Below are 24,420 nucleotides of genomic sequence, written 5' to 3'. Positions count from 1 at the left end.
CCCATTGTATGCACAAATCCACATATCCTTGTCCATTTGCCATGTTAGGTTATAGTTATAGGCTATTTTTAAACAATCGTCTCTTGTTGTTTTTCTCTCCCCGGCTCCGCTGTCTTAATTGTTGCCATTATAACTTTTCAGAGATCGTGACATTGCATCGAGGACGACATCCTGTTTCTGGAGTGTTTGCTCTTCACGATCGTTCTCCACGATTTGCAGCGTCCTCGACAGCCACAAACAATTTTATTTCTCTCTCCTTTTTTTTTTTTTTTTTTACAAGGACGAGTTAAATATAGTATCAGGCTGCCATTTATTTAATGGAAAAAATCAAGGATGTGAAATTTTCCATGAGTCTGTACACATGTATATTTTTGTATTTAATACCTAGTCATCCAAGCACCTTGGCCTAGTTTCATAGAGCTGATTAAGCGGCAAATATTCCTGTGCTAAGCATTAAATGAGCAGGATCCCAGTCATAAACTGTACATGTGGAATGGTAGTTTGGCTGGTAGCCTTATTCTTGTAAGCTTAAGTGCTTAGCTACTTTTTCGGGGGTTATGAAACTGGGCCAAGTGCCAAATTTTACAAACCTGTACACTGTAAAAGTAGAAGATGATGATTAGAAAATATTTCTGGACACAGAAATATTTTTTGCTTAGAACTAGAGACCAGTCCAACGAAACAAAATTGGTAATGCCCTCTATAGAAAGTTACCAACTGCGGAGTTTTTTTTTGCCAATCTATGCATCAAAGACATTGCAGCAAATGGCGCACAGTGCTCAACACTTGCGCGCCCGGTGCGCGTCGGGTTGGTCTGCAGGCTTCCAAATGAGTCGCTTGAAGGAGTGCGTCACTGCGCATATGTTGCTGGTCAGTTGTTGACTAAATGTGCGCACTCGATTTTGCTCTAAAATAGCCACAGCTGTTTTCGATGTTACATGTAGTGAGAAAGCTTTTGGAAACCCAAGACATCATCATGAAAGTACGTAACATTACAGACTGTACTGTACTCTGCAATGTGACTGCACTTTCCTTTGCCTAATTACCCTCTACAATAATACCATTTCATTAAAGATTGATACGACTGTTCCGAGAGAGTTGGCTTTGTAATTTGTTTCATGTACTTTGCCGAATATGATTAATTTAAATGCGCAATAAGCAAATGAATCCCTTCCCCTCGGGCTAATTCATGTTTTTCAGCCGACAAAGAACCAGATATGAGAAAAAAAAGGCTTTATAAATGTAGGGGATTAGTTACAAATTTGTATTACATTTGTACTATGACTATTATGAAATTTCTTTGCCAAGCGGTTCATTTCGTGCTGATTTGCTCCCTCCCCTTCTTCGCCCTTGTTTATTTGTTACCCTGATGGACACATAGTGTACATGTTATTGATGTTTGTGAATGAATAACTTTGGAAGTGGTTACTATGCAGTCGTCTGAATTAACACTGAACCGTCGACGGCAAGTATAACTTTGGCAAAGGACAAGTAAACTCATGACTGGCCAAGTCCAGCTGTCTTGTTCAAATTAATTTTTGTTCAAATATGACTTTCTGTCTGAAAAAAAATTCTTTAAAAGTCGCAGGTTTCATTCCAGCTCATTCTTTTGTCAACATCAAATTAGGTAACATTTTCCCTTTTGTATTTTATAATGTATAGTATCCAACCCGATTATGGTTGCAAATAAATGATCTTTAGCTGACCTTGTGAGTTGTTACTTGAAACTTAAAATTGAGTGAGAAAACAAACAACAAAACTTAAATTCTTTCTCCACAAAGCCTTTTTTCTATTTTTCTGTTGGGGAATTTTGTTGTTGCTGCGAGTATCTGATATCGATGCAAAATGTAAGAGACAGCCACTAAACAAAGCTAAGCAAGCCAACCCACGTTCAGATTATCAGGGGAAACCATGTTAGGTGCGCAGTGGAATTTACACAAATAAAAAGCTTAATTGTGCTTGTGGGTAATCCCCAAGCAATCCTCAAAACGTCAACTCAAGCAATTTCACGTTTTCAACCATACAAAAAAAAAAGGGAGAGAAATTCCGTAGCAAACTCAACGTGAGTGGTTATTTTTGTCGTTAATGTTTATACAAATTTCTCAGAGGCAACGATTCCTTTGCTCGAGCAATCCAATAATTTCTGTAGGATTAAGGCCCATAAATTTAATCAAGAGTCGCATTTAAGCTGAATTTTTGTCTGTCGGCCTTCCTGAAAATCACGATTGAGAAATGTCGCTGGGAATTAGGGGAGATGTAGCGACATTATAAAATGAGCAACGGGAGAGTGGAGCAATTAAGCGCAGTTTGAGGGTTTGTTTGTGGTAAATGATGGCGCGATGTAGTGACATGAGATGGTAGTTTGTGTCGCGGATGTCGTTGTTGATTAGTAAACTTGAATTGTTAAGAGAGTTTGATCACGTTGGGACACGGCCGGGGAATGTTTGAGGAATGATTCGAGGCAAAGTCTCTCGACCATGTTGACCTTGGTTGTCTATGGTCTATAGGCGGTTTTTTGTTTTGTCATTCGGCAACAAAATATTGTTTATTGTTTCTTAGTACAATACATGCAGAGTTGCAAGTCTGCTTCATTTAAAACTTATTTTTAGTGGTGAAATAATTGCATTGGGGATATGAAGAATATAACTTTCTGTTTGTACTCTTTGGAGAGGCAATTTCTGAGGCAACCAGTTCAAGGCAATCTGAAAGATGAGAATCCATTTGAATGTTCTCTTATTTGTGGGGAAATTGTAAGCCATTTTCCCCTAGAATTGCCCCTTACCAGAGGGAAATTGCTGTGCCCCTTCAAAAACGAAGTTCAAGGCCTGCGAGTCCTATTTTGTCCTTCATTGGTACGTGATCGTGGGGCATTCAATACAACAGCTGAAGTGGATCTTAAATTATACAAAGACTGGCGGGTGTGTGGAGAAGGTTGCCCAGATAAGTTGGAGGTTGGTTAGAGAGTGATTTATATGTGAGTACTGCGTTCTTATATTCAATCCGTTGCAAAACTGGTAGCCAATGCAGGGTCTGGATGAGAGGTGATGTATGCAAGTATTTTGGTTTCTTGTAGATAAGACGGGCGGCTTGATTTTGAAGGAGCTATAGCGAGTGCAATTTCTTTGTTGATGTTCCATAGAGAAGGCTATTGTCAAGAGGTTTTTGACGTTAGCTCACCGATGTTTTTTTTCTCTTTTTTTTCTCAGGACACAAATGTTGTAATTTTGGCGGTAAAACCATGTCATTAGATGGTGTTACCGCAAACCTGTATTATGTATATCGTATTTCCATCATGCAAAGTTTCAAATCCTACTGCACGAAGGTTGTCAGTCCATCTGGTTTTCGGTCTTCATCTTGCAGCACAACCAGCAACACGACCAGCCCCTTTTCTATAACCCCTTTAATCTAAACCCTATCCGACCCGAATCATGATCGGCTACTTGGCCTTCTCAAATCTCACTAATCGGATAAAATATGCCGCAGTACCCCCGTCCCATTACACTGCTCCGTACACCAATCTATCCTCTCAGTGAATTTAATTCACTGGAAAAAATTTCAAGATAGGATTCGGAGGTGGAAAGAGAGAAAAAAAATAAACCAAGGAATTTTACTCGGCCATTTTGTCAGCGCCGCGTAGATTTTTATCAGGAAAGTTCATCTATGGTCAGCTACAGCGATGGCCCGTGGGCGACTTTGATATGAGTATATGAACCACGGTCACTCATGCGGAATAGGTAGCATGCTATCTCTCCCTTCTTAAAGGAGCAGTCGTGGCATGTTTTGTTTTGGCTTTAAAGGGGCAGTTGTGTTGCGGTTGGGGCGATGTGCCAAAATAGGCCTTTAGGGGACTTTGATATGAATATATGAACCATGGTCACTCCTGAGGAATGGGTAGCATTCTATCTCTCCCTTCTTAAAGGAGCAGTTGTGATGTTTTCAATGGCTTTAAAGGGGCAGTTGTGTTGCAGTCGGAGCGGTGTGCCAAAGTAGGCCTTTAGGTGACTTTGATATCTATGTATGAACCATGGTCACTCCTGAGGAATGGGTAGCATGCTATCTCTCCCTTTCTAAAGGAGCAGTCATGATGTTTTACATTGGCCTGAAAGGGGCAGTTGTGTTGCGATTGGAGCAATGTCCCAAAAGAGAACGGCTGATCGTGAACAAACATTGAATGCTGACAACGGATGCACTTCAAATTGAGCTGCTATGCTTTCAAGTGTTTTATATGGGGTATGTACGAGCCTTCTCAGTGCATAGTATATCAATTCAAACCTGGCGAACCTGCCTATTCTCTGACTGCACCATACCGTCTAGGTCTGGGCGGCTAGTGAAATTTACTACTCGACTAGTCGCTCCTCAAATAGTCGCAACTTCTCGACGACACAAGTCACAACTGATTGTTAATTCTCAAGATGCACTGTGGCATCCAACTTTTCTTTAGCCGTCCCTTTTCCATTGTCAGTTAGTTGACTAACATAATTCACCTGATTTGATGAAACCGAGTGAGCGTTTACACCAAAGCAAATGTTGCAATAAACTAGGATTGAAAACTTTGAATGGTGGAAATACGATATGGAAAGGTTTGCGGTAACACCATGTAATAACTGTCTCGCAATGAGTTGGGGTGGTTCTGAAAAGAACCGTTGGTTTCAACTCGATGTTTCGATCAGTTTGCTCTGAACGACTTCGGGAGGTTCTTTTCAGAACCACCCCAACTCATTTAGAGACAGTCATTACATGGTGTTACCGTAAACCTTTCCATATCGTATTTCCACCATGCAAAGTTTCCAATCCTAGTTTATTGCAACATTTGCTTTAGTTACAAACCTTTCCAAAATGTAATAAACATTCCGCCCACTTAACTTTTTTTTTTTGTTGCTAAATGCCAACTACTAATAGACAGGACCTTGTTTTGACTGTATACCGACTCACTTTGTAACTTCACCAGAACCAAGAAAGCAAACAACTACCCTTTTCCCTCCTGAGCAATATCGATAAAAGTATAGTGCGTGATTTGTTCCAATTACACCCGAACAGTATATGATCAAATTTCTTTACTTCAACCAACGATCAATACATTGTTGATTGAGTTATTGATAGAACACGATACATGGAGCCAGGACCTTGTTTGTTGTTAAAAAACACAAAAACCAATAATAGATAAAAAGTAGAAACCTTGGCATAGAAAATTGCTCATATTTCCCTCCAATCGAATCAATAATGGTGTAGTCAAACTGAAATGTCAATGGGTGGGTGAGTGTTACCAGTCTGTTAAAGGCACTGGACACTATTGGTAATTACTCAAAATAATTGTTAGCTTAAAAGTTTACTTCGTGATGAGCATTGGAGAGCTGTTGATGGTATAAAACATTGCGAGAAACGTCTCCCTCTGTAGTTTTTGAGAAAGAAGTTAGTTCTCACTAAAATATTTGAATCGAGTTCAAGACCTCAGCTGAGGTCTCAAATTCAAGGCATCTAAAAGTACACAACTTGTGCGACAATGGTGTTTCTTCTTCCACTGCTCTCTCGCAACTTTGACGACCAATTGAGTCCAAATTTCCACAGGTTTGTTATTTCATATGTTGAGATACACCAAGTGAGAATACTGGTATTTGAAGGTGTCCAGTGCCTTTAACTCCTGATGTTTTGCTGTTGGTTGTATGGTTGGGGCCAAGGGAAGTGTAGGCGGGTGTAGGTGTCCGGGACGGTGTTTGTTTGAAAATCGTTGACTTTTATTCAAGGGCTGGTTTGGTTGAAGATTGTCGAGAGACACTTGTGATAAGGAGCTGCCCTTGTGTTTACTTCATTACTTGAGAAAATAGAATTAGATGTTGCAAACAACTTACCAACCAAATGGACCGAGAGTATAAATGCAAAAAATAGTTAATGGCCTGACGTTTCGACCCTACTTCATTACTTCATAGAACACTAAAACCACTTGCCTCAAGCCTGCAGTCCAGTGTTAAGAAAATTCAGGCCTTGGAGTGTTTTTGTTTGGAAGATTTTAAACTAAGACAACAGAGAAGATCATATAAATGCAAATGCCCACAGGCAAAAAGAAACGGGCAACAAAACAGACGGGAGATATTACGGTTTTTTATAAGTCAACTGGCCCCACAGGACATGTTTCATGCACCACGCAACTACAAACAGAGTAGAAATTACACCCCCATAAAAATCAAGCGGTAACAAATCGAGCGGTACAATTTTTTCCCCAACAAATATTTTAACAATTTCACTAAAAAAAGAGAAGGGCAAGTGGGCATGGCAAAAGCATGTTTATAATCAGGAGGAAGTAGTCAAAATAAAGTAAGGAATATTTTTGGCATTTCAATTTTACTAATTTTGTTGTTGAAAATTTCATTGTTGTCCTGGTTTATCTGTAATTCTTTGTCTGATTGTCTTAGCTCTTTCTTTACTGTGTGAGGATTCACTCACCTTAATTTGGTAGATTTTGGCGCCTTACAAAAATACTCTATTAGACAGAGTCTACATTACTATTTGTCTTGTTTAAATCCATAATTTTATTTCTGACAAACGACTCTTTTAGCCTGATTTCATCACACATGTTGTAAATTATATCAACACCTACATCTTGTAGACTTATTACATCTTCTTTCATTGTGTTCAGACAGCAACCTCGAACCCCTCTCTCATCTCACACATCCCATGAGACCTTTTCACGTAGGTGGTTTCGACCATCTTGTTTTCCATCGCCGAAGTCACAGAAACACAATTGATTTTCTTCTTGTTAACGATCACGTAATGATATGTGTAGGATGATGCTATCTCTCATTGTCCCTTCCTCCATTCATGTCATGGTTTAAAAAGATCGGGCGGCATTCAGAAGATGTGACCTTTCGTATTTCATTTTTTCCTCTTTTTTTCTGGTCTCCTTTTGTTCGGCGTGTTTTTGTGTGCGCGGTCGAGAAGATGTCGTTAGCTCGGTACTCAAGTAGGAGACTCAGTTTCTAATTCAGCTCAAAATTCGTCTCCAGGGAAGGTGTAATCAAATATCCAGCACCCAAGGTCTTTGATGACAACTGCATGTTTTAATTGCGGTTTTCTTTATGTGTGATGTTTGGTTTTCAAAAAAATTACTGTTTAAAGGCAGTAGACACTGTTGGTAATTACTCAAAATAATTATCATCATAAAACCTCACTTGGTAACCAGTAATGGGGAGAGGTTGATGGTATAAAACATTGTGAGAAACGACCCCCTCTGAAGTGACATAGTTTTCGAGAAAGAAGCAATTTTCCACGAATTTGATTTTGAGACCTCAAGTTTAGAATTTGAGGTCTCGAAATCAAGTATCCGAAAGCACGCATTTCTTGTGACCATGGTGCAACAAGGGTGTTTTCTTCTTTCATTAATATCTCGCAACTTTGATGACTGATTGAGCTAAAATTTTCAAAGGTTTGTTATTTTATGCGTAAGGTGAGATACACCAACTGTGAAGACAAGTTTTTGACAATTACCAGTAGTGTCCAGTGTCTTTAAAGGCACTGGGCACTTTTGGTAATTATCAAAGACCACTATTATCACTTGGTGTATAAAATAACAAATCTGTGAAAATTTCGACTCGATTTGGTCATCAAATTTGCAAGAGATTAATGAAAGAAAATACACCCTTGTTCAACAAATGTGTGTGCTTTCAGATGCCTAATAAAAATGCCTCAGGTATTAGGTCTTTTGTTATTTGAGTGAGAAATTACCTCCTTGAATTTTACTAGGGTCTGTTCATCTGGAGGTTGCTATACAAAAGCTTGCCCCGAATCATGTGACATAGAAAACTGTCTCTATTGACCCAATTCACCTGACGTCATCATCAGAATAATCTTGGATTCGCCACTTTGGTGGGCAATGTCACTGTGCGTTATTCAGTGAAGTGCGCATTTAGGAGACGCAGCGTCTACACGTAAACCTATTGGCCACCAAAATGGTGAGCGTGGCACAGTCGCCGTGTGTGACGTGCAAGCAAGGGGTCAATAGTCTGAGGAATTCAAATGTAAGCGGTAACTTGTGACTATAAGCAAGTCATCGTACCAGACATTATTTAAATCTTACTTGCAAATGGCTTATTTAGGAGCCAGCGCATACATGTAGCACAATTTCACGTCACAGATCAATAATTCCATGCAGCCACCCCTTGCCAGTTAGCAACATGGATGGACTATACCCCCCAGTTGGCGACATGCACCTCTACAACACAACGCACTCGCAATTAACTCTAACAAGCATTTTGACCTTTTTAATATTGAATGGATCAGAACATCACGTCATACTACAGGTTGTTTTTTTTGCAAAATAATTCCCGTTAAATAATCTTCCTTTCCTTAGGTAATCCAATCAAATGGCAATTCGTGGGAGTCCGAGTTGACCTTTTCCCTCTAGTGGTTACAAGTATTATATGGAAGCTTAGCATTTATCGACTGGCTCATCAGATATTCCAAATCTCAGTTTCCAGTTTAAAGGCAGTGGACACTATTACTCAAAATAATTATTGTCATAAAACCTTACTTGGTGACGAGTAATGGGGAGAGGTTTATAGTATAAAACATGGTGAGAAACGGCTCCCTTTTCGAGAAAGAAGTAATTTTCCACGAATTTGATTTTGAGACCTCAGATTTAGAATTTGAGGTCTCAAAATCAACCATCTAAAAGCACACAACTTTGTGTGACAAGTGTGTTTTTTCTTTCATTATTATCTCGCAACTTCGACGACCAATTGAGCTCAAATTTTCTTAGGTTTGTTATTTTATGCATACGTTGAGATACACCAAGTAAGAAGACTGGTCTTTGACAACTACCAATAGTGTCCAGTGTCTTTAATAGTGAAACTGAAACTGCTTGACGACTACCTGTGTCTATAGAATTTATCAAACGCCTTTTAAACAAGGGGCCTTTCTCAAACCTCAGCTAAGGCTCAGGCTCCGCAGTGAAAACGCAGCTCGGCCTTTGACCTGCATTTTTCGGCAGCGTATTGCACGAACATCGGCTCACGAAAGCCTTGAGCGGGAGCCTAAGACGAGGTTTAAGAAAGGCCCAAGATCAAAGCGCTATAAAGTGAGCTAACCAATGCAAATATACTACGACTTATTACATTTGATACAGATAAGAGTTTAAGAGATTTCTTGAAATAAGGCAAAGAGTTACAATTTTATAACGGATACTGGGAGGTTGTTCCACATTTGGGGAGCAACAGGGGGAAAGTTCGGTTGTGAGCAGATGAGAGTGTTCTGATGGATGAGTGTTCAGTTAGGAGTGTGGTGTCAGAAGCTGATCGGTTAACTCCCAAAATGGTGAGTGGGGCATGTTCACCACGTGCGACGTGCACGCAAGGGGTCAATAAAGTACATTAACACACAAAATAAAACAAAGAATACACAGCTACTTGTACTTAAAACAGAAACCTTTAACCATCTTCCACAAGTTTATCCAGTCATCGATCATCACTCTTTACTAGGTTAGTTAGGCTACTCAACCTCAGCTAGCCTTTAGTTGTCTAACACTAACTCCATCTTTAATCTGTCATCAACCCTCATCTCTAATCTTAACCAGAAACTCCAAGTTTAACTGCGCACTGGTCATCACCTCATCTTGCAAATCCTCTGCCATCTTCCTCGCCCCAGAGTTCCCCACGGACATTGCTCCTAACCATCCTCCCTATATTTTTTGTCCTCTTCAAATCGTCACCCCCCCCCCCCCTCATTCTATCTCGGGGCATTGCCCGATCTGCCATCACGGTTATTATCATTTAGTCGTTGAGCAGGGCAGCCTTATGTCTCGCGGGGGACCGTATTGTTATCGGAGCTTCCCTGATTTGAGGGGATTAGATTTACCATTTTGTCGCGGCCTGATCCACTACGGGTCAGGGAGGGGTATCTAGTTTATATGAATAAGGCCAAATAAAAAAAATTAAGTTTAGCGTCCCCGTTTTGCTTCCTTTTTGAGAGGCCGCCTCCTTTTTAAAATATTTTTTATTTTATTTATTATGAATAATTCTGGAAAAGTAACAGTAATATTATGAATGGAAACACCATCCCAACATGCACACAAAAGGGATGTACACATGGTTGTACCCGCAAGTTTACTACTATTCAATTATAGTTTCTTTCTACAATGTACATTGTATAAACTAAACAAAAAGGAAATAAAAAAACAAAACGAAAAGCCCAGTCTTTCAAAATATTTCGGGTGGCCATTTTGAAAAAAAAAAAAAAAAAATCCCTCTTTCCTTTTTTTCAAACAAGGCGGGATGCTAAACAATTTTCTTTTTTGACTTAGCGGTCGGATAGGACTTGAACTGAAGCGCAGAGTGGACATTGCACCTAATACGCAAGACCTCTTGTGTTTTTTTTTAAAAGAATAAATTGGCTGAAAACGTTTCTTGGCTTATATGCTCTACTGATGAGATTGGATTTGATGTTTTACATTTTAATGTTTAAAGGGAAGGTACAGGCCTGGAATTACACGTAGGCCCTTAAGGCCATGCCCTCCATTGCCCTGGTCTTGGCCTTGGTGCCCCTTTAAAAGTTCCTGTTTACTTTGAGGTTTTCCAAAGGGAGTGCCCTTTGCAAAATGAAAATGGCCTTGCCCTTTTAGCATGTTCAATGATGAAATTCCATGTATTTCCACTTCGCTGCTTATATGTAACACTTAATTACTTGTTCATGTTTGTTGTGTTGTCTTCTAGCCCATTAGGCCAGCAACCATTTTTTTTTATTATAGTTAAAGTGTATTTTTTTCCTGTGACTTTTTTTTTTGAGGGGGCAGGCTACAAAAAACAAACGTCAAACGGATTATTCCAAGACTGCTCTTAAAACCCACAATAAATTATTTAGCGAGAGAAAAAAAAACCCACCATAAACATCTTTTGGGAAATAAATTTTCAGAGGTAGTGTAGCTAATCCGAGGTTTAATTTTCACGACGATAACAACCGGGGAATTTGGCTCGCACCTCATAGTATAAATTCAGATAGAAAATGCACGACACTGAAAGATGAGACACACACCACTATATATTCAGCTAATCAAGGCACTGTGAAAATGTGAGCGTTATTCTTCGGCGGTAATCATAAATTGTAAACTGACCACATACAGCCCGCCCACTCGTTCTTTGTTTATTTTTTCGGAGCTATATCGGGGCGAGGGATAGAGGGGGAAAGGTTTGACGACATTCCTGGGATGATCTGTAGAGATAGTGAAGTGTTATTTTATGGGGATGGATTGTGTGGGACCTGAAGACTGTTAATTAATGGAACGTCTCGGAACGGTGAATCAAGAAAATGCACTTGACACAAATTGTAGCATCTGGCGGGATGTGGCACAAGATGGGTAGTTGTCGGAGGGCAGTTTATTTGCTGATCAGAGTATGCTTTGGCTTTGTTAGAAGTACTGCCGTCGATTTCACAAAACTCTTCCGAAACTTAAGACTAATCTTAGGACTTAGGGCGAGTCCCAACCCTGCACTGTAGCATGCAGACCTTAAGATTAATCCTAAGTTAGGACGAGTTACTCGTCCTCACTCGAGATAAGACGAGTCCTAACTCTTTGTGAAATCGACGACTGATCCCTATTTTGGGTTGTAGTACATTGAATGTAGTACATTAGGACTTGAACTTGTGACCTCCGGATTAACGTGCTGGCGCTCTACCAACTGAGCTATCTAGCCCTATACTATCTAGCCCTATGATGGCGGTCTCCCTATTTTGGCGGTATCTTTGTTCGGGGTGTCAGAAAGAAGCCATACAACCGTTTGTGAAACAACTAAACCTGGACAGCAACAGCTGAGGGATCACTTTAAGGAGTCACATCTGCGCCCAATTTCATAGAGCTGCTAAGCACAAAAATTTGCTTAGCATCAAACTTCTGCCACGTTAAAAACAGGATTACCAACCAAATTTCCACGTGATTTTCAGGATAAGCAAACAACAGCTGAATACCAGTAACAAGAAATATGCAGCAAATGGAAACTTTGTTTGTAAATCCTGTAAAGGAAGAAATTTCATGCTAAGCAAATTTTTGTGCTTAGCATCTCTATGAAATTGGGCCCTGTTTATGTTGCCACATTCTTTTTTTTTGCTTAGCAAAGCAGTTTGCTAAGCAGCATTTTCTGCTAAATAGCTTATAATAATAGGGCTCCACGGCACTTGCTGCAGGCTCCTTGCTAACTACATATAGATAATTTGTTTTATTTTTCATTTTTTGATTGCAGGAATTTGCATCTCTAACCAAGGAACTCAACCAGTCGAGGGAACTACTGCTAGAACGGGAGGAGGAAATTGCGGAGTTAAAAGCAGAAAGGAACAACACAAGGGTAAGAAAGGAAGATGGCATACTTAAAGGATCACGTCGCCCTTGGATCGGTCGAGTTGTCTTTGAAAAGCGTTCTGAACTGTTTGTTATAAAATGCATGGGTAGAAAGATATTGTAAAAGTAGAATACAATGATCTACACAAATATGCCTCGAAATTGCGTGGTTTTCTTTTTACCTCGTAGACTAACACGGTTGGCCATTTATGGGAGTCAAATTTTTGACGTAAAAGGAAAACCGTGCAATTTTGAGTGATACTTGTGTGGATCATTATATTCTACTTATAAAACATCTTTCTAACCATACGCGTTTCATAACAAATGGTTTCAAACGCTTTTTATAGACCAACTCGACGTGTGCCTTTAAACTTGCACAGCTTGTCTTGAATTTCACGAAAATTTCCACTAGACTACTGTGCCCAATTTTATAGAGCTGCTACATGTAAAGCCCCTTTCACACCAGAGCAATTTAGCAAGAGTCCCTTGCTAAATTGTAGCATGGTTGTAAAATTTTACAAAATGTACCTCGTGTGAAAGGACAACAATTTGTTATACTGTCCAAGTTCTCTTGAAAAGTCTTGTCATACATTGCTACATTTTACAACCATGCTAAAATTAAAGGCAGTGGACACTATTGGTAATTACTCAAAATAATTATGATCATAAAACCTGACTTGGTAACGAGTAATGGGGAGAGGTCGATAGTATAAAACATTGTGAGAAACAGCTCCCTCTGAAGTGACGTAGTTTTCGAGAAAGAAGTTATTTTCAACGAATTTGATTTCGAGACCTCAGATTTAGAATTTGAGGTCTCCAAATGAAGCATCTGAAAGCACACAACTTTGTGCGACAAGGGTGTTTTTTTTTCTTTCATTAATATCTCGCAACTTCAACGACCAATTGAGCTCAAATTTTCACAGGTTTATTATTTTATGCATATGTTGAGATACACCAACTGTGAAGACTAGTCTTTGACAAGTACCAATAGTGTCCACTGGCAAGGGACCCCAGTTAAATATCTGTTAGGTGAATAGCACTTTAAACACAAAAACTAGCTCATTACAACAAAATATTGCGTACCGGCCAACATACCATTTTACACCTGTAACTATCTTGTTCATTTTTACTTAGCAGAAAACTTTATAAGCAATATATGTTGTCTGTTTAAGCAGCTCTGTGAAATTTGGCCGAGAGCTGATTTCACTAAGAACTAAGAGTCATCTTAAGATGAGTTGCCAGTGTTACCATAGTGATTTCTACTGTGACATCACAGTTTGCTTTAGCAATTAACATTGATTTGCACTTACATGTACATGTATGATCAATCTTACGCAGCTCTTTGTGAATTCGAGCCCTGGTGTCTTGTACATTGTAGCTCAGAATGATGTGCTGGAATACAATACTGACCATATTTGTTATGGTGCTTTTGGGAAGGGATTTATATGTAGAGAGAAGTAAATAAATTAAGTTTGCTTTTAATTAAATTTTCAAAGGTTTTGTTTGGTGAAAAATGCTAGATGGTGGAACTTGTTGGTTGTGAGCTCGCTGGTCAAGTGCTCTATAATGACTGGACTTTGGCCAAAGATCCTGAAAGGATTTTCAAATTCTATCATTTCGACATGCCTGCTAAAATTTGAAACCTTGTGTTGTGGCATGTCGTGGCCAAGTGGGAGTGGTCTAGTTCACCGGACCAAAGCTCTGGTGTTGTCAACAGCAGAGAGTGGGTTCGAATCCCGCTCATGACACTTGTACCCTCAAGCAAGGCATTTAATGTAACTATAATAGCTTCGTAAAAAGTTGTGATGGTATACATGTAGCATTCTGCGCTACCAGCCAGGCTCCTAGTTGATGTTACCCATGCCTACATCATAACGGACTGTGAAGGGGGTAACCCTGTTTCAGCCCCAGGAGTTGGTGGTAATGTACACTTGGTGACAGTTGATTTGGGTTGATAGCCCAAATTAGTTAAGTGTAGCCTCAACTCGAAGGTGCTGTTTTGTGATGTTAGGCAATCTCTCATAAAAAAAAACAGAAAACTTAAAGACCCCCCCCCCCCCCCCCCCCCCCCCCCCCCCGTTTTTAAATCCGGATTGTTTGAGGCTCAGTGTTGTAGCCATGGTGGGCCATGCTGGGCGGCCTGTCCAGAAGTAACGAATTACACCCATTAGAGGCATTATGATGATGATACTTTGTATCGTAAGTGTCATATGTTCCCAACAGTAAAAATTATACAACTCAGAGATTGGATATCCGATGATTCAAACCAAAGCAATAAGAACAATGCCATACCGCCAGTGCCTGCAGAAGTGCTTATGGGACGATGGTTCGTATTGCATTACTTTTCGCGGACTTATCTAAGACCGTCTTATTGCAACAGGCTTTATGACTGACTAAGCTAAGACCGTCTAAGGCAGATAGCCTGCTATAACTGACTGGTCTTAGACCGCTGACTAAGACCGTTTTATTGCAATCCGCCCCTGGTCTACATGTAGCTACAACACTGTCTTTAGACTGATATGGTTACATTGGAATTCAGTTTGATTTTGATTTTTTTCTTCTTTTTAAAATCTCAGTTGCTTCTTGAACATCTCGAGTGTTTAGTATCGCGGCATGAGCGCTCTCTAAGGATGACCGTGGTCAAACGTCAAGCCTCGTCTCCCGCCGGGGTCTCGTCGGAGGTCGAGGTCCTCAAAGCCCTCAAGTCGCTCTTTGAGCATCACAAGGCGCTGGATGAGAAGGTGCGGGAGCGGCTACGGTTAGCTCTGGAACGGGTGTCGTCACTGGAGGATGATTTAGAGCGGTCCAATCAGGAGGTGAGTGCTTATCTTGTTGACCAATCAGAAAAGCTGTTAGTCTGAATTGTTTGCAGGGAACTTTTTTGCTAATTAGAGAAGCTTTTATTCTGAAGACAAACTTAAGCGGGAAACTTTTTGAACTGCAAATCTACTTATGTAGTTTAGAACTTTACCATGGTGTGGTTGTTATAATCTGGTTCATGGTATACACAAATGGAGTGAAAGCTGCTAAGAAGACATTTGGCTTTAAAGCTTCATGAAATTGGTCCCTGCAGTACCCAATATGATAGAGCTTGTTAAGCAGAAAATTGCAAGCAAAACATTAAGCAGGAAACCGGCTAAAGCCAATAATTATATGTAATATGGCATTTTGGCTGGTGAAGACCTCATTCTGTTAATCAAAATTTTGTTGTACTGATCTACATTTTGTGCTAAGACAGCTCTATAAGGGTGGTGGGGCCCTGAGTTTGTTTTGCTTAAGCAGCTTTAAGAAATTGGGCGCCAAGTTAATAAAGATTGAGGTGGCTGAAATCGGGTGCCGAGTTTGTTCCGTACAAGATGGCCACCTTGTAAGAGAAGGTCGTCTTGTTTCTAAGCCAGAAATGTAGAAAGACAGACGAGGCGGATTATTTGACCTTGAAGGCGAGAGACAAAATCAATCTCTCGCTCATTGTTGAAACTGAGAATATGACATATCATCTCTCACTGCGTGGGTGGGTGGTGCAGATTCTAATTGACGTTCACTTAAGGCCCCAAAAATAATAGAAATGTTTAGTAGGATTTGAAACTTTGCATGGTGGAGATAAGATATAGAAGAGTTTGCGGTAACACCATGTAATAACAATCTCTAAATGAGTTGGGGTGGTTCTGAAAAGAACCGTTGGGTTAACTCAACGTTTCGATCAGTATGCTCTGATCGTCTTCTGGAGAAATGTTTAGCTTTCAGATAGGAATAAAAGACTTCAAGCTAGAAGTCTTTTAATATTTTAGTGAGAAATTACCTCTTTCTCAAAAACTCTGTTACTTCAGAGGGAGTCGTTTCCCACCATGTCATACTACATGTATCAACAGCTCTCCAATGCTCGTTACCAAGTCAGTTTTTTAAGTTAATATTTGTTTTGAGTAATTACTCAACGTGTACATTTAAGATATGTTTATTAAAAACTAGTAGATTGGAATGAATGCACTCTCCTCAAAACCAATGATGTACAGTAATGCACATTCCTTTTAATGTGATTCAAGGAAAGCTCTTCTCCAGACAACCTTTAAAAGAAAAAAAAAATCTGACGACAAAGGGAAACTTTATACTGACGGGGGAACATTTCTTTCTAAATTCAGAAGTATTCGAGAATTGATCAAAAACCGCTGAGATCTGTCTCCGTCAAACTCCCCCAAAGCTCTGTGTATTGATTTCACTGATTGGCTATCGGTTCCCCAGTTAACCAATCAGAGGCCAGATAAGGCTGACCTTCATCCAATTAAGGGATCCTTTACAGGAGGAAGGTGTAAGGACGGAGATAGTGTTTCAGGCAGTGCCTTTGTGAAGTTATCCTAAGCCTCCGATATTTTCTGGATGTGTCAATGTATCGTCTTACCTTTTACTTTCAGGCACATGAAGGCCTTCTCTTACATCCTTGTCATGTGCCATGTGTTCAGTCCAAAAAAGGAGTTGGACCATTCTGTCTACCCACTCTCTGCCCCTTTTGAAACCACTGACCAATTTCATAGAGCTGTTTAAAGACACTGGACACTATTGCTTATTGTCAAAGATCAGTCTTCTCACCTGGTGTATCTCAACATATGCATTTAAAACATAACAAACCTGTGAAAATTTGAGCTCAATTGGTCGTTATCGAAGTTGTGAGATAATATTTAATAATGAAAGACAAAAAAAACACCCTTGTCACTAGAAGTTGTGTGTTTTTAGATGGTTGATTTCGAGACCTCAAATTCTTAATCTGAGGTCTCAAAATCAAATATGTGGAAAATTACTTCTTTCTCGAAAACTATTTCACTTCAGAGGGAGCCGTTTCTCACAATGTTTTATACTATCAACCTCTCCCCATTACTCGTCACCAAGAAAGGTTTATGCTAATAATTATTTTGAGTAGTTACCAATAGTGTCCACTGCCTTTAAGCACAAAAAATAGCTAAGCACATATAAAATTATGCTGACCAAAATATTGTTACTGGCCAGCCAAAATAACATTCCACATGTAAATTTTGTGGCCGGTATCTGCTCATTTATGCTTAACAGAGACTTGTTTAAAGCCATTATGTAATGTTTAAGTCGGTAACCTGCTTATTTTTAAGCAGCATTTGTCTCTGCTAAGCAAACTTAGCAGGAAACCAGGACAAAACATGATACATTATAGTGTTTTAATCAGTAACCTGCTTATTGCTAAGCAACAGTTGTCTCTGCTAAGCAAACTTAGCAGGCAACCAGTACGAAACAGGATACGTTACAGTGTTTTAGTCAGTAACCTGCTTAATGCTAAGCAGCATTTCTTGTCTGTGCGAAGTAATTTGTGCGGTCAAACAGCGTTGTGAAATAGGAGGCCGGGTTCCCATGGCAAGGATGGAACAATATTTGTGTCTCCGCTCAAACTCACACGCCCAGTGTCAGTGACACGCATTTTGTGTCAGCATTAACGAAAAATGTGAGTAAGAAAAACAGGTTAATGGAGGAATTACGGCGAGTAAATTTGATTTAATCTCGCAACGAGGAGATCGAGTGGTAACAAATATAGGTCTAGCATGTTGGAAGGGGGGGGGGGGGGGGGAGGTTCCAGAGTGGTTTATGATGAATGCTACTGGCCGTGCTGGCATGACAGGCAGGGGGAATAAGCTCATGTATCACAGCTGCAGGTGGCATTGTGAAGTGTTATTTAAAGGGCTGTGCAGTCCTTTGAATCAGTTTGTCGAGAACGGTGATCACTGGCCTCTATCGTGGTTCAGCCATTTTGTTTGTCTTCCCTGCATTTGATCAATGTATCCAAAGTGAGGCTTGAAGTGACGAAATGGTCTTGGCCTCATTATGGGGAATTTGTAGGTGTACTTTGAGGTGTACTTAGAGCAGTTTAATCAGTGTTGACTGGTTTGGTGTTGGAGTTGTTAGTACTGTTTGCTGTTGGAATTTGATAAATTTGGAATTTGTGGAGGAGTGAGCAAGATCGTACAGATTGAGGAATTGGTGGGGGTCTGCCTTTTGACTTGAAAAATACAAGATCGGACACAAGTCCACAGATAAGTTTACTGACCCGATGCTGAAATCAATGGTCACTGGCCTGCGGTCCAGTGTAAAAGTTTAGCCCGCCGTTACCGGTTGTGCATGGCAAGATGCCGCATGGCAAGATGCCAGGCAAAAATGTACTAATAGTCTAGAATACTGATCATTAATTCAGTCAGCATTTCCAGGTTTTGTCATGTTGGTAGTTTAACTACTGTTATGGGATTTGAGGTATTGCACGGTGAGGTATCAATTTGGTTTGCTGTAACGCCATGAGTATCTAATGTACTTGCCAGGTTGATTTTGTTCTTTAGAGAACTGTCTTGCTTTATATTCTACAACCTGGGAGTAGATTTTCAATTCGGGAGACTTCTCAGTTCTGAAAAGAACTGTCCTGGTTTTTAACTACTACCTGGTCAGAGAGTAGGAAGTCGGTCGGTACTACTACTTTAGTTTTTAGTGGATTGATTATTAACTTCACTACCACGGAGTGAGTTCTTAATCAGTCTCAACGTTTCTACTAGCTTGCTCTAGTTATCGTAATAACCTACTGTTCATGTGTATCCGTGGGTTCTTCAAGTTCTTGGCGAGGGCAACTTCTTACGAACAACTGCCAAGGCGTTTTTAATTGAATCAGCTTTTCCCAAGAATTGCAACAAACACAAAAAAAAAAGTACTGTATCCTGAGTGTGAGTCAATCGTCTAGAAAACGAATGCTATCCCCACAGTGATAATGATCAATTCTTCAGCCTCCAGTACCTCTCCCACCTCTGCTGTCCTCTCGCCCCGAACGAATACAAGCAGTGAAGGAGAAGGAAAAAACGGTATCTGTCACCTTTTTGCATTATTGTACCCCAAAACACATGTTCCAGTGCGGCCCACCGGCGAGGACAGCTTGCCGTGCACGCCCCAACACCTTGACAGTAGACTAATTGGCTTGGTGTAACCGTGCCGACAAGCCATGACTACTCTTCTCGTGGGGGTGGTTGGAGGGGAGGGGGGGGGGGGGGTTGGAATGAAGGCAATGAGGCAACCAGGCAGAAAACGAAGATATGAAAACTTTAGGCAGGGAAGCAAAAAGAATGCATTTTCTTCTTGGAGATAATAATAAAACAGGTCTGTATGCTTCGTTTTTGAAAGGGCAAGGGCACTAAGGCATTTTCTCATTGGTATGTAAAGGGCACCCACGTATGAGGAAATTGTACATTTCTACTGGTGCTTTACAAGGGCACCAAGGCAATGACCAGGGCCCAATTTCATAGAGGTGCTTAAGCACAAAAATTTGCTTTTAAGCAATTCATTGCTTAGTAAAATCAGATTACCGGTCAAGACTCTACTCAATTGTTATGCTAAGTAAACAACAGCTAAATACTAGTCATAAGCAATTTATATGGCATGAAATTTTGGCCAGTAACATGTGTTAAATAAGCGAGCTATTTTCGTGTTTAAGCATTTTTTTTGCTTAAGCAGCTCTATGAAATTGAACCCATGGGGCATCAAGGCAAGTATCATGCCTTTGACTTTGAAGCCCCTCTAAATAGCGGTGTGGCTGAAAAGAAAGTTTTTGTATACTCGATGCTAAATTTGAAATAATTTTATTTCATGAACCTTTTCAAGAATAACTTCCAAGATGCCTCTACCATCCACCTTGGGTTTCGGAAAAAAATATTGGTGTCACCAACCGGTGCTCAATTTCAAAAACCATGTTCTAACTATTAGTGTTTCCCTCGTGCCCTGAAGGCATAGTCCAAATGGAAACGAGACATTCCGTAGATTGTCTTTCCGTACATTCAACTCGATACGAAACGAGGAAATAAAAAACCCATCAACCGTTCCCTACACTAACCCCTCCCCCCTTATCCACGAACATAAATTTAAAGGATTGATCGAGTTTTTCTTTTGGAACCGATTCTTTCTTGGCGAAGATCCGCTTGCGAGACGAAATCAATAGGTTTGGCTGACAAGTTGTGAAGATCGACACAAAATAATGACATTTTTATGGGGGATTTTTTTCATTCAATCACAGTTTTGTTGTTGATATTTTCCGTTTTTTTTTTTTTTTTTTTTTATTTTATTTTTTTTTAAATGTCTCTGAACTGAAATTTCATCTGTACAAAACCCTCGGGGTGCGAAAACCACTCAATGCTGTAATTGTCTCACATTCATCGGGCGAGTTTGTTCGAAGTAAGACGTGACTTATAAATTTTCATCAGAAAAAAAAAATGTGAAAAAATTGCACGTGACGACAATTAACTTACTTCATGTTCCTCGTACGTCCGTAGCTGTATAAGCCTTTATGCTGAGGCAAGAATTATAAATAATTCATGAGGGATGTGGGGCAGTAATCATGAATAATTCATGAGGGATAAGTTTGACACCAGGGCCTCTTACTCGAGGATTAATTTGTGAGATGTTAGTGACAGTCGAGAAAAGTTGTCAGCTTTTGGCCGTGGAAACTCTGAAATTGTGTGAAATATATGTAAATAAGCTGGTGTTTATTTTATTTTCGCAGTACATGGTGGGTGTTTAAGGATGGATGGGTGTTGTGGGAAGAGAAGTGCACGGTTTTTCTTTTACGTCACGAGCTAACACGATCGGTCATTTATGGGAGTCAGAAATTTGACTCTCATAAATGGCCGACCGTGTTTCGTCGACGAGGTAAAAAGAAAACCACGCAATTTCGAGGCATAGTTGTGTGGATCAATGTATTCAACTTTTACAACATCTTTCCAACCATATTGCATTTTATAACAACTGATTACAAACGCTTTTCAAAGACCAACTCGACCGATCCAAGGCAACGTGTTCCTTTAATACTCACAAAGCCAACTGCGATCAATCTTGTTAGTGCCAAACTCAAACTTTTCAAATCAAAACAGTTCAATGCATGTTAAACTTTTTCAGGACTTCGGGAAGATTTTGTCACATTTTATTCTTGCCTTGTACAAAGATTTCTGGTCCAGTAAAAATATTGAGCACAATTCCTGATGCCTTGTTTATTTTTTCTCCCGAATTCAAGCCCTGGTGAATGGAAGGAAATAGTCGGACTCCATGTTGTCTTATTAGCCTTGGCTGCTAATAGTACACAGGGATCATGACAATGATTAGGGGCCTGGTGGTGCGCTACACAGCTTGTATACAGCTGTCAATAAATTCAGACGGGGTTTATAGAAAATTTGAAAACCAAGCAACGAGAGATCACAGGTTAGAAATCTGCAGTCTTGTTTATTTTTCTCCTGAATTAAAACCTTTGTAGATGGAAGGAAATAGTCGGACTCCTTGTTGTCACTTATTAGCCGCGGCTGCCTGCTAATAGCACGCGCGAATCATGACAACGATTTTTGGCCCAGCTTTGTGTACAGCTGTCATAAAACTCAGACGGGATTTATAGAAAATTGAAAGCCGAGCATTGAAAGATCGCCGTATAGAAATGTCAGACTTTGAAACCATGGTATCCTATTACCATTGGATTCAATGTGGCTCAACACAGGAACCCCTTTCCTGTCATTTTCACCGGGCACTTACAAATCACCTGCCAGCAAAAAAAAATTGACTGAAATTTTATTTTGCAAAACAAAATTTACAGCCTGACGTTTTCGAACCCCTTTCTTGAAGGCTGACATTTTATTTTATTTACATGTAATACCGGCTTATGAAGTATGATGTGTCGAGCCATTGATACCCAGGGGAACTTGTGGGCGGAGTTTGATGAGGGGTTCGGGAGGGGGTGAGATGGAGGCGTCTAGCGCTGGTATCCTGAGGGAGGAGTGATCGGTGATGAGTGTGTTTGGAGAAGTAAGACTTGTCCATGGAGTAACATTAATGTAACGATCTTTGACAGCGTGTTTTCTTAAAGGAACACGTTGCCTTGGATCGGACGAGTTGGTCAAAACAAAAGCGTTTGTAACCGTTTTTTATAAAATGCATATGGTTGGAAAGATGTTTTAAAAGTAGAATACAATGATCCACACAAGTTTGCCTCGAAATTGCGTGGTTTTCCTTCTACTGTGCGAACTAACATGGTCGGCCATTTATGGGAGTCAACATTTTGACCCCCATAAATGGCCGACGTGTTAGTCGACAAGGTAAAAGAAAAACCACGCAATTTCGAGGCATGTTTGTGTGGATCATTGTATTCTACTTTTACAACATCTTTCTACCCATATGCATTTTATAACAAACGGTTACAAACGCTTTTCAAAGACCAACTCGACCGATCCAAGGCAACGTGTTCCTTTAATGTTTGTTGAGGGTGGCAGTCTAGTGACGATGGCGTGCATATTGATGAACGGGTAGCAATTCGGCGATCATGGTTCATGCAGATTGATGTCTGGGGAATGTTGCACAAGGTTGGCGGAAAAAGAATGTTGCACAGAGAAGTGATTATTGTCCAGGGTGTAACCTTAATGTAACGATCTTTGACAGTATGTTTTCTTAATTTTTGTTGAGGCTAGCAATTCGATGATCATGACGGGCAGTTAAATTGATGGATGGGGAATCATTCACAAGGTTGAAGAAAAAAAATGTTGTTCAGAGAAGTGATTATTGGCTGTGGTGTAACATTAATGTAATGATCTTTGACAGCATCTTTTTTTAGTTTTGGTGAGGGTTGCAGTTGAGTGATTATGACGTGCAGATAAATTGATGGACAGGGAATCATGCACAAGGTTGACAGAAAAAAAAGTTGTTTAGAGAAGGGAGACTTGTCCGTTGGGTAACATTAATGTTGCAATCTTTGACAGCATGTTTTCTTAATTTTTGTGGGGGTAGCAGTTTTAAGCAGTCTGGTGATCATGGCGTGCAGATTGATGGATGGAGAGTTTGTTTTTTGAAGGTTTTTTTTTCATTCCAATCCTCTAGTTGTCAAGAAAAATATCATTAAGGGATGGCACATCATTGGTGTTTGGAAAAGCACATTCATTCCACACCTCTATTTATTGAGAAACATCATAAAGGGAAGGTACATCATTGGTGTTTGGAAGAGTACATTCATTCCAATCCTCTAGTTTCAAGAAAAATATCACAAAGTGATGGTACATCATTTGTGTTTGGAAGAGTAGATGTATTCCAAGAAACTTATGGAAATTCGTAGAAACTAAAAACAAAATAGTATCCACAGATATGTAAATGTTTATAATTTCGAATCAAGAAAACATTTTGTATAACTGGTTCAATTTTCTGACAGTTTTTGGTAGCGTTTAGTACCCATATACACATAGCTCTAATGTAAGAACGCAAAGTCACGTACAGTACATGTACTTTTAAGGGAAGGTACCATTTGGTAATTACTAAAAACAAATATTAACTTAAAAACTGACTTGGTAACCAGCATTGGAGAGCTGTTGATAGTATAGAACATTGTGAGAAATGGCTCCCTCTGAAGTAGCATAGATTTTGAGAAAGAGGTAATTTCTCACTAAAATAATAAAAGACTTCTAGCCAGAAGTCTTTTATTCCCACCTGAAAGCACACAAATTTGTCCAACAAGGGTGTTTTTTCTCTCATCATTTTTTCGCAACTTCGATGACCAATTTAGCTCAAATTTTCACAGGTTTGTTATTTTATGCTTATGTTGTGATACACCAAGTGAGAAGACTGGTCTTTGACAATTACCAAGCGTGTACCTTCCCTTTAATGTTCAAGCAGACTCGACACTTGCACTTCTGTAGCAAATAGATATGTTTTTATTTTATTGTGGGCGAGTGGGTGAGGTGTGAATTGTGGAATTACATGCATAAAAGCTGAGCTAAAAATTACTTTTCAAGGTTTTTCAATTTATTTTTTAAATATAATCTAAAAAAAAATATTCATTGCTTTTTTGATTACTGCCAAAATGAATTAATGCTGTGCCAATGCATTTATTGATTTGTTACGATGAGAAAATCCTTGCTTTTAAAAATGTTTATTGGACAATTCATTCAATGGCAATAGGTCTTGTAAAAGCAGAAAAAGAAGTAGATGATTTTGTTTTCTTCTGACGCCTACTGGATAATAAACCTCTCATACTAGCCTCTTAGAAAGCATCTCCCCATCGGAGACGAAACCCACGGGTAAACATGGGAATGTATCGCATCTGTGAA

At 39.7% G+C, this 24,420-nt stretch overlaps 1 protein-coding gene across 5 annotated transcripts in view; it reads left to right on the top strand.

Annotated features, from left to right (window-relative positions):
* Positions 1–24,420, top strand: part of LOC139953568 (liprin-alpha-1-like) — a 148,558-nt gene that overhangs the window by 80,101 nt on the left and 44,037 nt on the right. For all 5 annotated transcript variants that reach the window (XM_071953019.1, XM_071953020.1, XM_071953021.1 and 2 more), the window contains exons 2-3: positions 12,219–12,320; positions 14,890–15,129. In XM_071953019.1, coding sequence (XP_071809120.1) covers positions 12,219–12,320; positions 14,890–15,129 — 342 coding nt within the window. The remainder of the gene's footprint in view (positions 1–12,218; positions 12,321–14,889; positions 15,130–24,420) is intronic.

Source organism: Asterias amurensis, chromosome 22 (genome assembly GCF_032118995.1).
Source record: "Asterias amurensis chromosome 22, ASM3211899v1".
In the NCBI taxonomy this organism is placed as follows: domain Eukaryota; kingdom Metazoa; phylum Echinodermata; class Asteroidea; order Forcipulatida; family Asteriidae; genus Asterias; species Asterias amurensis.
Note: the sequence above shows the minus strand (reverse complement) of the source record. Positions and strands in the feature narration are given on the sequence as shown.